General features: G+C 49.3%; 1 protein-coding gene across 2 annotated transcripts; it reads left to right on the top strand.

Moving 5' to 3' along the window:
* The first annotated feature begins 433 nt into the window (after window positions 1–433).
* On the top strand, window positions 434–12,944 carry C6H2orf42 (chromosome 6 C2orf42 homolog). 2 transcript variants are annotated; one of them, XM_035120115.3, is made up of 9 exons: window positions 434–539; window positions 5,413–6,247; window positions 6,524–6,634; window positions 7,376–7,477; window positions 8,658–8,762; window positions 9,876–9,983; window positions 11,127–11,227; window positions 11,961–12,123; window positions 12,310–12,944. In XM_035120115.3, the coding sequence occupies exons 2-9, from the start codon at window positions 5,425–5,427 to the stop codon at window positions 12,516–12,518; spliced, it is 1,722 nt and encodes a 573-aa protein (XP_034976006.1). In that variant the 5' UTR covers window positions 434–539; window positions 5,413–5,424; the 3' UTR covers window positions 12,519–12,944. The 2 variants fall into 2 exon arrangements, with proteins under 2 accessions (XP_034976006.1, XP_034976008.1); XM_035120117.3 differs by lacking the exon at window positions 434–539 and adding an exon at window positions 545–1,065.
* The last annotated feature ends 879 nt before the right edge of the window (window positions 12,945–13,823 follow it).

Below are 13,823 nucleotides of genomic sequence, written 5' to 3'. Positions count from 1 at the left end.
AACCTTGTTGGACATCCTGCCTCGGTGCTCATCGCCCAGCCTCAAAGGGAGAAAGCGGAGAGCCGTCCTTTAAAGGCGTGCAAGGGCTCACCTCAGCGAGGGAATCGCAAGGGGGCTTCCAAGCCGTGGTTCAAATGCATTTTTAACGCGAAAAAGCGAAGTAAACTAGGCGAGACCGTTGCAGAGCCCACGCCGCCCAAAAAGCCAGGTAGGTGCAGTTTGGTCCTATGCCTGTAAGGAATGAAGTGCAGCCCTGACGCATCCGCCTCGTATTCCCCCCCCCCCAATCATTTTCCCTAGAGCCCCCGGACCCTTTCACATAAGAAGGAGCACCGCACGCGGCTTCCGAGATCCTAGGAGGCAGCAGGACTACGTTTCCCGTCGTGCTTCGCGAGCCGGCGGGGCCTCTGCTGCGCCAATGGGAGCCGCTGTTACAGACGGGATCCGCGAACCGTTTGTAAGGAGCCATAGTGGAGGCCGCTCGCCGACTTCCTCCGCCGGCCGCCCGGCTGGGGTCCAAGGCTGAGGAGGCCGCTAAGGTAAAAGGCGACGCGACGGGGGCCTCAGCTCACGGCGGGAAGGGGAAGGGTCCTGCTCGCCGCCCGCTGCGGAGGGAGCGGCAGGAAATGACGTTGGGCGGGATGGAGGGAGACTCTCTGGCCTAGGCCTCACCTCTCCCGCCCTGCCCGCGGTTGCCATGCGAACGAGGAGGGGGCGCGGCAGCTGCCGGCTCGTGACGTCACCTCCTTACGTCGCGCTGGTGCTGCTCGTGACGCCATGCGGACGATGTCAGGCGAGGTGTCGGAGGATGGCTTCTTCTTGGGCCGGCTAAGCTGCACACGTCAAAGCGGGCAGGAGGGATGCCCCGCAGTGGGGCCACCTCTCTGCTTCTCGAAACGCATTCTGGCTTCTAAGAAGGCAGGGTGCCTCTGAACATGTGCAGGGTGCTTTCTTCTGCCTCCCTGAAGAAGCTCGCACGGGCTATGTGCCCCTGAGCGCGTAGAGCGCCTTCCTTTTGTGAAGGGAACGAATGCTTCCTCGCCTCCCTGCCCGGTCTCTGTCCAAGTGAGTGTCTTTCGCCCCTGGGGAGGCAGCAGCGGCCACACGGAAGCTGCTGCCACCGCCTGCTGGGTGGGCTGCACACGGCGGCGAGAGGTTTGCCAGGCTGAATCTGCTCTGCTGCTGCTGCCGTCAGCAGCAATGCCTACCCGTTGCTGAGAACCACAGGAGGGGAGAGGGCTGCTCTTGGGCTCGGATCCTGCTCGCCGCAGATTCCCACAGGCATCTGGCTGGCCACTGTGAGAGCAGGATGCTGAACTGGATGGGCCATTGTAACAACCATGATGATGATTTTATTGTTTGTACCCTGCTCATCTGACTGGGTTGCCCCAGCCCCTCTGGGCGGTTTCCAGCAGACTCTTCTTGTGTTCTTAAAAATGCCTGAATCCCTGCTTTCTGGTCTGCTGTGTTGTTTCAGCAGTACTGCTTGCAAAAGAACGCTGTGTGATAACTTACCGGGTGGCTAAGGAGGTGGAAACCTTTGCAAGTTTCACAACAAAATATGTGAATTGATTTGAACCTGTGCAAATAATGCATTGGAGACACTTAGGTAGTGGTTAGAGCACCATTCCGCAACCTAGTGTCTTAGAGATCTTTTGCACCACAACTTCCGTTAGCCCCAGAATCATATGGCTAAGCTTCCACTACTGGGAGTTGTAGTCCAAAACATCTGGTGGTGGCGACCAGGTTAGTACATCAGCCTGGGTGACTTTGGCGAGTTATTCTCTCTCAATGTAGCCCACCTCATAAGATTGTTCTGAGAATAAAATAGGTAAGAGGAGAACTGTGTGTGCTGCTCTATGGCGCCTGGAGGAAGAGTGGACAAAAGATTAAAAAATAAACTGCCACTCTCCTAGCTCTGAACTCTCTCATTTTAATGATCACTTGGCTGGCAGGCGACCAGACAACTTGATGCACAGTTCATGAACTGGGAGGACTTCTTGGAACCATGGAAAGGGGGTGGGGTGGGGGAGGAAGAATGAATATTTATGAGTTCTGGCAGATACTGGGGCAGGGCTGAGCAATCCTAAATGGGGTTGAGGGGACTGAGACAACAAATCTACAGCCACACTCTAAGCCCTTCTACTGGCTCATATCAAGTAGGGTGAGCATTTTGCAGTTTTTCTTTTATCAATAAATTATTACTGTTTTTCTCAGATTTCTTTACATCAACAGATACAGTTTATATTTGTACATTACGTGGCTCTTAACACGCTTTGACTTCCCTCCTCCCTTAAGTAGGTACCGTAGTTCACTTTACTCGCGCATTTTATAGTTTTCCATTGATAAATGCTAACTCAATACCAAAGATTATGCCTGTATTAAAACAACATTGTAGGATCTAGTTTATACCCGCCAGAGCCTTTAAATTCCTTTGCATAGTCCAAAAATTTACTCCACTCTTCTCTGAATTTCGTGTCCTCCTGGTCTCGAATTCTGCATGTCAAATTTGCCAGCTCTAGATATTCCAACATCTTCACTCGCCATTCTGCAGTTGTAGGTAATTCCATCGCTTTCCGTCTCTGGGCTATTAATACTCTTGCTGCCACTGTGGCGTACATGAACAGTCTTTGGTCTGCTTTTTAAATTTCATTTCCCACCAGCCCTAACAAAAAGGCCTTGGGTTTTTTTTGGGAGCGTGTACTTAAATAGTTTTTTTAACTCATTATAGACTAGTTCCCAAAAACGTTTGACTTTGTCACATGACCACATGTGGTAAAAATCACCATCTGATACCTATTATTATTATTGCATTTCCAGCACGCTTTGTCCTTCTTTCTATACATTCTCGCCAATTTTACCGGTGTCATATACCAGCGGTATATCATTTTCATTACGTTCTCTTTTAGGACTGTGCATGCTGTGAATTTAAGGTTTTCCTTCCAAAATTTAGTCCACTCTTCAAACTCAATATTGTCCCCTAGATCTATTGCCCATTTTATCATACATTCCTTTACTGTCTCATGCATTTTGCAGTTTTTCAATGCGGTAGCTCAAGATTGGTGTGGCTTGGGGATCGAGAATCAGGGACTTTCGATCCAGCCCTCTGTGCTGACTAGGATCTGGGAGATTCCCACTCTCTCAGGAAGCTCACTTGGCATGACCTTGGGCCAGTCATTGCCTGCCTGTCAGTCTACCCTACCTCTCAGGGTTGTTGTGGGGATTAACGAGGAGAGGGAAAACCATATACGCCACCTTGAGCTCCTTAGAAAGAAAGGTGAGATATGAAGAAAATAATTAAATGATTGCCTCCCACTTGAATTCACCTTTTTGTACTAATTATTGAAGTTTTGTTTATTTTCATAATTTTGCATTTGTTTATAGTTTATACTACATGTATGTATAGTTTATACTATATGTAGGCTGGAAACTGTGATGCATCTGGGTTGTGGGGGGTGATGCTTCTTGGCTGTCCATTGGACCTTGACCTAGGCAGAATCTGATCAGTCCTTTCCTCCTCAACTGTTGAAGAGAGAGAGAGAGAGAGAGAAGTTCCCGCGTGTGACTTCCCAGGATTCCTCTGACTCAGAATCTGAGAATGCAAGGGCTAGTGGCAAGATGCACATTTCACATGCATCTTCCCCCTTTATGACCTCACTGGAACAACACAGCAGAGGTTCTGTGCCAGAAACTGCTTCATTATGACACCACTGGGCTGATGGTCCAAGTTCTTGCCAGAATCTTGAGAATGATTCATGGCATCACTAGATCCCACCACTTCTTGGTCCATCCTCAGTTTTGGGATCATGTAAAACAGGCACCTAACAGATTATACCGTATTACTTTCAACATGGATAGCTGGACATTGGACTGAACAGGCAGCACTGGTTAATGATGTTCCATTGGACTTTGGGGGAAGCAGGAGTGGGGATTGGGATGTTCAATGCTGTGCATCAGGGACAGCCAACATGGTGCCCTCCCCCCAGGTGTTGCTGGAGGAGAGCTCTTATCATTCTTGGCCTGCAGCCACACTGGATGCAGTTGTTGGGAGTCAGGAGTCCAACAGCCTCCCTGGACCTAATTTATTTATTTAGGTCACTTTGTTCCTTCCTCCCATTTTAGGAGATGGGAAACTGAGGCTTTGATTTGCACAGCACAGATACCTCTCCACATAAACACATTTTTTGTTACTATTTGATAATGTGGCCCACCAAGCATGGGCGCACCCAGCATGGGGCAGGGGTGGCAGCTGCCCCCCCTAGAAGCAGGGCAGCTGGAGAGGACAGGCAGGGACGCTGCCTGCTGTGCTCCGCCTCAGCCTGCTTGGCTGAAGCGAAACGGCAGCAGCGGCAGCAAAGCTGCCTCCATTGAAAAAAACCTGGACCTGGACCTGGGCTAACTTCAGCCCACACTCCTTCAAGTCACAGCGAGCACAGCACAGAAAGTGCTGCCCCACAATGCTCCGCGGCACCTCATTTGCATACATGCCATTAAAGGAGCCATACTGCCATTAAAGGAGCGGGCGAGGCAGGAGTGCAAGCGCGGGTGGCTCCGTGTGCTGCCTTGCAAACGACCCCCTTTCCTCTGGGAGGCGTGGACGTTGACCATGCCTCAGGGGGGATCCTGGCCATGTCATTGCCAGCTAGCCAATCGGGTGGTGGGGGCGTGGCTGGTGTGCCCCCCTCTAGCTTTGATCCTGGGTACGCCCATGCCACCGAGTGGAACTGGACTGAGATGCCTAAGTTTTGGAGCAGTTCTGCTTAATCTGATCCTCCTTGCAGGAAAGGTCACCTAAGGTTAGCAACCTGGAAAATGAATGTCTGAACTGATTAGTGTTTTGAATGGAGTCTGGATGTTAATAGGGGTCCTTTGCTTCTTTAGTGGCAATGCTTCCAATGCCATATTTATCACTCCGGATTTAAAAGGGCATATAGGGAAAATGAAGACAAGATGACTCAAGCTGTGTGTGTTTCATAAGGTTGAAAAGGTCAGGTGCACCTGAGGGACAAACGAGACCTGACATCTCAGCAGCATTTTATTATTTTTGCTGAAAGCAGTGTGTTAGGTCATACTGCGGCGGAGGGGGCTAACCTGCCCCCCGACACACACACACACACACACATCCTGTAGTTGTATCTGCTGCTGAGATGTGAATATACAGGGGGCTATGATGTCTATATGGTTCTGTCTCTCCATAGCTAACAGCAGCTCTTTTGTGCTTCCTGCACAGCTGCTCAAAACTGACCCCCTTGCAGCTTCTTTTTAGCAACAACAACAACAAACAGGTGGGTCATCTCTGACATCGTGTTTGCCTCCAAAAGCCCCTACAGAGCACCTTTGCTTGAATGCACTTGGAGCAAGGCATTCCAGTTGATCAGATCTCTCATTTCTTTGTGCCTTCCTTTTGTCCAGGCTGCCTGAAGGATGGAACCAAACCCTGCCAGGAGTAAAGTCCCAGCTTTCTTATCAGACTTGGGGAAAGCAACCCTGAGAGGCATCAGGAAATGCCCCCGGTGCGGCACTTACAACGGCACCCGCGGGCTGAGCTGCAAGAACAAGACTTGCGGCACTATCTTCCGCTACGGCACCCGGAAGCAGGCCAGTGCCGATGCGGTCAAGATCAACACTGGCTCTGATCTACAGGTCTATTCAGTGCGGCAGAGGGACAGGGGGCCAGAGTACCGGTGCTTTGTGGATCTGGGAGTTTCGGAGACCACCATCCAGACAGTAGACGGGACCATCATCACACAGCTCAGCTCTGGGCGCTGCTATGTCCCATCGTGTTTGAAGGCGGCTGCACAAGGGGTGGTGGAAAACCAGTGCCAGCACATTAAGCTGGCTGTGAACTGCCAGGCAGAGGCCACCCCGTTGCCCCTGAAAAGCTCAGTCTTGAACTCGTTGCAGGCCCCTGCTGAGACAAAGCAAACCTTATGGCAGTTGGCCACGGAGTCCACAGGGCCCCTAGTTCAGAGGATTACCAAGAATATCCTCGTGGTGAAGTGCAAAGCCAGCCAGAAGCATAGCTTGGGTTACCTCCACATCTCCTTCTCCCACAAGGCTGGCCACAAGAGCAGGGCGGAGCACCGCTTCCTCTGCTCCTGCCAGTCGCTGAAGTCCAGCAAGGCCACCTCTGCTAAGGAAGAGGCAAGCCAGAAATGCAATCACTTCTTTGCCTGCCTCTGTGCCTTTGCCAGCGACGATCTCTTGGCCCAGGAGTTTGCAGATTTCCTCAGCTATGATTCCAGCGGTGGGTAAGGTCAGAAAACATGAGTGAGGATGAAAGGATGTGGTCAGCAAACAGCTCAGGCCAAGTGCATGAAATATAGAATCCCCCTGCCATGCCTGTATGTGGGTTGTGTGGGTGTGCAGACTGGAATACCTTGGAAGGGCTGGGCCCCTGCAGCTCACCCTGGGAAGACCACTCACAGTCCCTGTAGGCAGGCTTAGAAGCAAAGGGAGCTCACTGCATTTAAGCTCACATTTTACGAGGAGGCCTTCAACCTTTTCTCTCCTGCAACTCCAGGTCTGAAGTCAACAGTAGGAGCCCAGCTTCTCTGTCAGCCTGAATCCGCTTTGAGCTCTGGAGAGGCTGCTGCCTCCAAGGCCAAAAAGAGGAAAAAAGATGAAGGAATGGGTGAGAATATTAAATTTTGGCTTGTTTGTGTTACATGTTCCACTTTGATATGGATGACTCTTACCTGCATCCATAGTGCAGAGTTTGCCTTTCGGGGATCATTATAGCTACTAGCAGCACTTGTTATAGTGCTAGAGCCTTCATTGAGTCCTGTGTGGCTTGGAGATATACTTCCACAATTAGAAAAGACCCATGGGAAGCAATTGAAATGTCCTATTCTGGGGTCGCCAATGCAATATCCTCCATACATTGTGGACTACAACTCTCATCACCCTGCCATACCTGCCAAGTTGCTGTCAGAGAAATAAGGGACCGGGCTGGAAATAGCAGACCGGAAGTAGCGCTGCCGCCATTTTGGAACTAGGCGGAGCATGCTCAGAAGTGACTTTTGATGCTGCTTTGCCCAGTTCCAAAATGGCCGCCGCGCCAGAAGTCGCACTGCAGCCATTTTGGAACTGGGCAGAGCAGCATCAAAAGTCGCTTCTGAGCATGCTCCGCCCAGTTCCAAAATGGCCACCGCGCCAGAATAAACCGGGGGAAAACAAAAAAAAATCAATTTTTTCAGCTAGGAACAGCTGGAAAAACGGGGATTTCCCGGGGGAAACGGGAGACTTTGCAGCTATGCACCCTGCCATGTCAGCTGGGACTGATGGGAGTTGTAGTACAACAGGATCTGGCAGGCACCATCTTCGCTTTCCCAATGCTACTCATTCTAAAGCTGTTTCAACTTTTACTTTTAAGGCACACAAGCAAGCAGCCCCCTCTTGTCTCAAGACGTGGCAAACACAAACCTGCGCAAAAGTGGATTGAAAAAGCCAACAGTTGCTTCACTGAAAAGGCAAGGTGAGTTTTAATTTCTGCCAGCTCAGCAAGCTGCAAGGAACGCAAAGCAGAAATGGACTGAGAGGGTTTTCCACAAAAGGCCAGTTTTGCTCAGCCTACACTCTACTTTCCAGCTGTGTTCTTTAGTTCCTTCAGCTTTTTGGTCTTCCAGCCTTATATGCATGTCTGGGTTTGGTCAGTGGCCATCTGAGAACTGTATTACACTGCCTTCCCTCTCCAAGATGAAAGAAATTAATATAAGAAATTAAGGACATGAAACCTCAGCACTGACCTTGTCTCTCTTAAGATTCTGAGCATCCTAAATTGAAAGCTGGTCATTATAAGAACTTTGTAACATTAATAGTTGAGTGCCTGTGTTTGTTTGTTTTTCTTTTCCCCTCTCCATCCCTTTTTTCCTTTTGTGTCATTCACATATTTTTAGATTGTCTCTTGGAGATTACTTGCGACTCAGTAAGATTGTCTTCCATGAACACAGTCTTAGGGGTGTGTCTGTAAATGGCTGTGGAGGCCAATTCTGGACCCGCACATCCTTCCACAGTGGGGACATAGGTTTCCGGGTGGGAGTTGATCGCGATGAGGATTTGCCAAACATACCTTCCTCTTAAGGGGACCCAGGTGGCGCTGTGGGTTAAACCACTGAGCCTAGGGCTTGCTGATCAGAAGGTCGGCGGTTCGAATCCCTGTGACGGGGTGAGCTCCCGTTGCTCGGTCCCAGCTCCTGCCAACCTAGCAGTTCGAAAGCACGTCAAAATGCAAGTAGATAAATAGGAACCGCTACAGCGGGAAGGTAAATGGCGTTTCTGTGTGCTGCTCTGGTTCGCCAGAAGTGGCTTTGTCATGCTGGCCACATGACCTGGAAGCTATACGCCGGCTCCCTCGGCCAATAATGCGAGATGAGCGCACAACCCCAGAGTCGGTCACGACTGGACCTAATGGTCAGGGGTCCCTTTACCTTTACCTTCCTCTTAGCTCGTTTCTCCCTTTGTTCCTGAATTTGTGCATCTTTATGAGGCCTTCAGTAGAGGCTGCTCTCCAATTGGAGGGGAGAGTGCTGTTGTGTTCAGGTCCTGCTTGCAGGTTTCCCAAAAGAGGCATCTGGTTGGCCACTGTGAGCCAGGAGGCTGGACTAGGTGCCCATTGGCCTGATGTTCTTGGGTTAAAAAGTTTTCCTTTTTCTTAGCTTGCAGTCAGCTGCTTGATGAATCACAAGTAACCTTGTCCTTCCAAGAGTGGCTGGCCAGTGTCACTGAACGCATCCACCAAGCCATGCATTACCAGTTTGACGGTAAGTCTCCTCTGACCTCACTTTTATCCCTTGAATTCTTGTTCATATTATAAGAGGATCATCGGATGGAATATCCTGCAGTGTCTTGTGTAAGTGGCTTTTGTCTGTGTATGGCTATTCTCCAGCAGCACTCAGATGGTACTGATATGATTAGTGTCAGGTTGCACTCGCCACTGTTAATTTCTTAGGGGGAAAGAGAGAGAGAGCATTTATGGCTAAATGGAACGGGCAGAGAAGCCCTCTTACACGCTGGGCTCAAATAAACTGGCAGCAGCGGAAACCAGATCTAGACAAGGTTGATTGACTGGAGCCAATCAAGAACCTCCTCCCTCCTCCTCCTCCTCCTCCTCCTCCCCCTCCTGTACTCCTATACTGCTTTTTGGAATCACAGGCTCAATCTATAGTGGCACTCCTGGTTCCCAGCTGGACGTAGTGCTGTTGTGAACTGCAGATCCAAAGGAGGGCTTGTTGGGAGTGGTTGGTGCAGGATGTCAAAAACATCAGAATGGCCAGTTCTAGTGCTTCATTAAAAATTGTGTACACTTACTGCAAACCAGCCTGACTGATCTCCCAGCCTTTACAGGCGCAGGGCGGACACTGCAGCAAGGAGATGACTTGTCTGTCCCCAAGCAACCATTTGTGCGTTCTTTATGCACAAAGCCAGGACTTCCCATCACTTCACCTGGGCAGTTGCAAGCAGAATGCCTTCTAACTCTAGGAGCCAGTCAATAAAATATATATGTATGTGTTTGAGCATAGAAGAGAATTGGACTAACTGATAAAAACTGCCCCATATATCAGATGTTTGGGGTGGTTGGTTGGTCTCTCTCATCTCTCTCACTCACACTAGTCTCTATCTGTTCCCTGGCTGCCTGCAAAATATTCACCCAGAGGAAATATTCACCCATAGCTGTGAAGTTTTCTCTCTCTTTCTCTCTTACACATCCAACCTCCTCTCTTTTGTGAATTATTTCAAGAGTTTTCACCTCAATAGGTTTCCCCCCCTTCCTTTTTTATGATCCAGATTGAGCCTTGGTCATTGTTGAAATGTCTAAACATTATTATGTTGTTCCTCTCAAAAGCATTTCTCCATTTGTGCATGTTTTTACCCAGGCAAGCCAGAGCCACTGGTGTTCCACATCCCCCAGGCTTTCTTTGAGGCTCTCCAGCAGAGGATTTCTGTTGGGAGCATCAAGAAGCGGATGCCAAATTCGACCACAGGTACTCAACCTTTAGAGCATCTTTTCTGTGGGAAGCCAGTTGGGATATTAGCTGCACATTGATGCTGACTTGTAATAGAAAGGCTGAATTGAGGCATAAGAAAGCTTAACATGAGCCAGCAGTGTGATGCAGCAGCAACAGAAGCTAATACTGTTCTAGGCTGCTGCAGAAGTAGATGATCAAGGGAAGCGATAGTACTGCTCTATTGTGCCTTGGTCAGACCCCACCTGGAGTCCTGTGTCCAGTTCTGGGCACCACAATCTAAGAAGGATATTGACCAGCTGGAAGTTGTGCAGAGGAAGGTGACCAAGAGGATCAGGGGCCTAGAAACCAGGCCTTGTGAGGAACAGTTGAGGAAGTTGGAGAAGGTAAGACTGAGAGGTGATAGGAGAGCCACCTTCAAATATGTGGAGGGCTGCCCCATGGAAGATGGAGCCAGGTTGTTTTTTGCTGCTCCAGAGGAGGGGACCAGAACCAATGGATTCAAATAACAAGATTCTGACTAAACCTTAGGAAGAACTTTCTAGTTGTAAGACAGTGAGACTGACTCACTAGGAAGCTGATAGACTCTCTTTCACTGGGGGTTTCTAAGCAGAGGTCAGATGGCCACCTGCCAGGGATTCTTTAGCTGTGATTCCTGCCTTGCAGGGGCTTAGACTAGATGACCCTTGAGGTGGTCAGGGATGATGGGAATTGTAGTCATCTGGAGGGACGAGGTTGAGGAAGCCTACTTTAGGTCTCCTTCCAGCTCTAAAATTCTACGAACTCTCAGGGACAGTGGGAGAAGCAGCAGCTGAAGGGGAACAGTCTCTTGTAACTGCATGCTGCAGAGGTGAACGGTCTGCATGACCTTTGTGGTCCCTTCCGACACGACAACTCTGTTTCTGTGACACCCTTGAGAACACATTTTGTCTCCTTTCTCAATACCATGTGAAAGGGATAGCCAACAGATGCCCTCCAGGTCTTGTTGGACGACATCTCCCATCACTCTCGGCCAGCGTGGCCAAAGATCAGGCATGATGGGAATTGTAGGGAGCAGCAGCTCCAGGGTGCCGTGTTGGCTCCCTCTGCCATTGGAGTTGGCCACAGGAGGAGGAATGTGGCCGCCATCACACCACCTTGACGGGCTTGTTCCTTTTCCAGCTTTTGTCCGGAAAGATGCTTTGCCCCTGGGCACCTTTTCCAAATATACGTGGCACATCACAAACATCTTGCAAGTCAAACAGATCTTTGATACCCTTGAGGTAAGACACACACACACCCCGCTCCTCTTGTCTATGGCTTTTCTCTGTTATGTGAAAAGATGGGAGGGCATTCACTGGGGGGTTGGGGAGGAAGGGCCAGCGCTAGGCATAACATTTTATTTTGCATCCTGGGATTAAAAGTTTGAGGAACTGGCCTCTGGGGGTTAGCATGAGCTTCCTAGAATAATTCTCTTATGATCTACTGCAGGCATCCCCAAACTCCCATAATCCCTAGCTAACAGGACCAGTGGTCAGGGAAGATGGGAATTGTAGTCCAAAACATCTGGAGGGCCGAAGTTTGGGGATGCCTGATCTACTGGTTGTGATGATTTTGGAAGAAGGTTAGAGAAATTCATGGAGGAGAGGACTACTGGTGGCTACTAGCCCTGATGGCTCGACTCTGCCTCCACGGTCAGAGGCAGCGATGCTTCTGAATCCCAATTGCTGGAAACTACAGGAGGGGATTTTTGTGTTCAAATCCTGCTTGCAGGCTTCCGCAGGCATCTGGTTGGCAACTGTAAGAACAGAATGTTGGACTAGATGGGCCACTGGCCTGATCCAGCAAGGCTTTTCTTAGGCTCTTACTCACCTCCCAGAACTTTGGCAACCTGGTTTCTGCAGGGTGAGGATCAGGCTCTGGGCTTACAGACGCCTCTTGCAAAGGGATGCCACTCTCATTGGCTTGTTCAGAAATCCTGTGTTTTCACCTCCCATTCTCAACTCATCTTCCCAGATGCCTCTGAAAATAACACGCAGCTTCATCCAGAACCAAGATGGCACCTACGAGCCTTTTAAGTGCCCCAAAGTTGAGGTGGAGAGCATTCCAGACACTTACGGGCGCTTGGAGAAGCAGCCAGTCCTCCGGCCTCTGGAGTTGAAAACCTTCCTGAAAGTGGGTAGGTGGTATAAACTGATCCCTGTGCACCTCAAAGGAGCCTTCTTTTCCCACCAGCTCACAGATTTGTAGAGTTGGAAGGGAGTCCAACCCTCCTCTTGGAGAAACTTGTTTTTTTTTTCACACACAATGGGGAAAGAAAAGGTCCAAAGTGCTCCTCTCCTCTTTCTGACTTCCTCCCTCCCAGGCAACACATCCCCTGATCAGAAGGAACCGACGCCTTTCATCATTGAGTGGATCCCAGATATCCTCCCCCAGTCAAAAATTGGTGAACTGAGGATTAAGTTTGAATATGGCCACTACAGAAATGGCCACACCACCGACTACCAGGAGCAGCACACTTCCCTCGAACAGACGCTGGAGCTTATGCCTCTCACCACCATCACCTTCCCTTGAACTCATCACGCGGTTCTTGCACAGCTTGGTTTGCACAACCCCCCCTGCCCTGTAGCTGGTCAGCCTTTGTGGGTATCAGTTAGCCATTTGACTGGGGAACGCGCCAGGAGCCAGAATGCTGCAGGGCTTCACTACACAAATGACCCACTTCTTCTTTTTAAGCAGCTGCACTAGAAACCTCTGCCTCTTTCCTTTCAAACAGTGTTTTCAGTCGCTTCTTGGTACCAAATTAATTCATGCACTCTCCACTTCTACTCTGAGACTCACCTGATTGCTGTTTTTTTTCCGCCATCCTATTTTGCACAGTTGACAGATTACAGGTGAGGGTGGTGCAGAATGTCCAGGCGCTAGGCTGCTTTGGCTAATTACTATCCCCTTACCGGCATATTTTGCAATATATTTCTACAATAAACTAAATTGAACCAATTCCAGTGTTTTGAGTTCAGTCTCTCAGATAAACACCAGCAAGCTTGAGCCGCTTCCCATTCACACAGTTCCTGCTTTGAGTCACCCCTAGAGTGTACTTCCAAAAAATACAAAAGCAAAACTGCGGCTGGAATTACTGGGTTGTTGGGGTCTCTATCCAGTTACTGCAAACCCCTGCAAGTGAACTGACTTTGCACAGCATGAATGCATCAGCTGGTTTGTGCATCAGGAACCAAATTCAGACTTCTTTGTGGACAAAGGATGTGTGGAGTTTGCAAACAATAGCACTGCATACTTCCGCACTGGAACAGAGAGACGTAGCAGGATCCAGGCAAAGTAGAGCACTAATGGCATGGACATGATTTAAGTACACACCGCACCGTGAGCAATCAGTGGCATTTAAAAAGGTTTCAGGACAGAATTACAACTTCCCAAGAACATCAACCCCAGCCCCGGGGAAAGTCCCCTACTCCCCGTTTCTCTAGTACAAATTGTCTTAGACCATTCAATGTTGTGAAGCAAATCAGTAGAAAAATAGATGGCACGATGGCATCAAATGTTACGAGAGGAGAGAAGAACTTGACCAGTGTTAGAAACTGAGATATGAAAGCTAGCAGCTAAATGGCACCACAAACCTGGGTTATGAGTGTAACAATGGACTGTCTAGCTGTGCTTTTTTTATAACAAGAATACAAAGCTGAAAATGAATGAACTGCAGCTAAAACATTACGTTCATTTTTCAGATGGTCTAGTCCTTCACTTGCCCACCCCCCTAATATTCTTAAGAGGGTCTCTTCTCCTGTCTTCAGAGAGTAGCTGGAAGTGGGGAGGCAGAAAAAGGTCCTCCTTCCACACTGCATTTTTTGTTTTTATTAAAGG

The sequence above is a fragment of the Zootoca vivipara genome, chromosome 6, assembly GCF_965207765.1.
Source record: "Zootoca vivipara chromosome 6, rZooViv2.hap1.1, whole genome shotgun sequence".
In the NCBI taxonomy this organism is placed as follows: Eukaryota; Metazoa; Chordata; class Lepidosauria; order Squamata; family Lacertidae; genus Zootoca; species Zootoca vivipara.
Note: the sequence above shows the minus strand (reverse complement) of the source record. Positions and strands in the feature narration are given on the sequence as shown.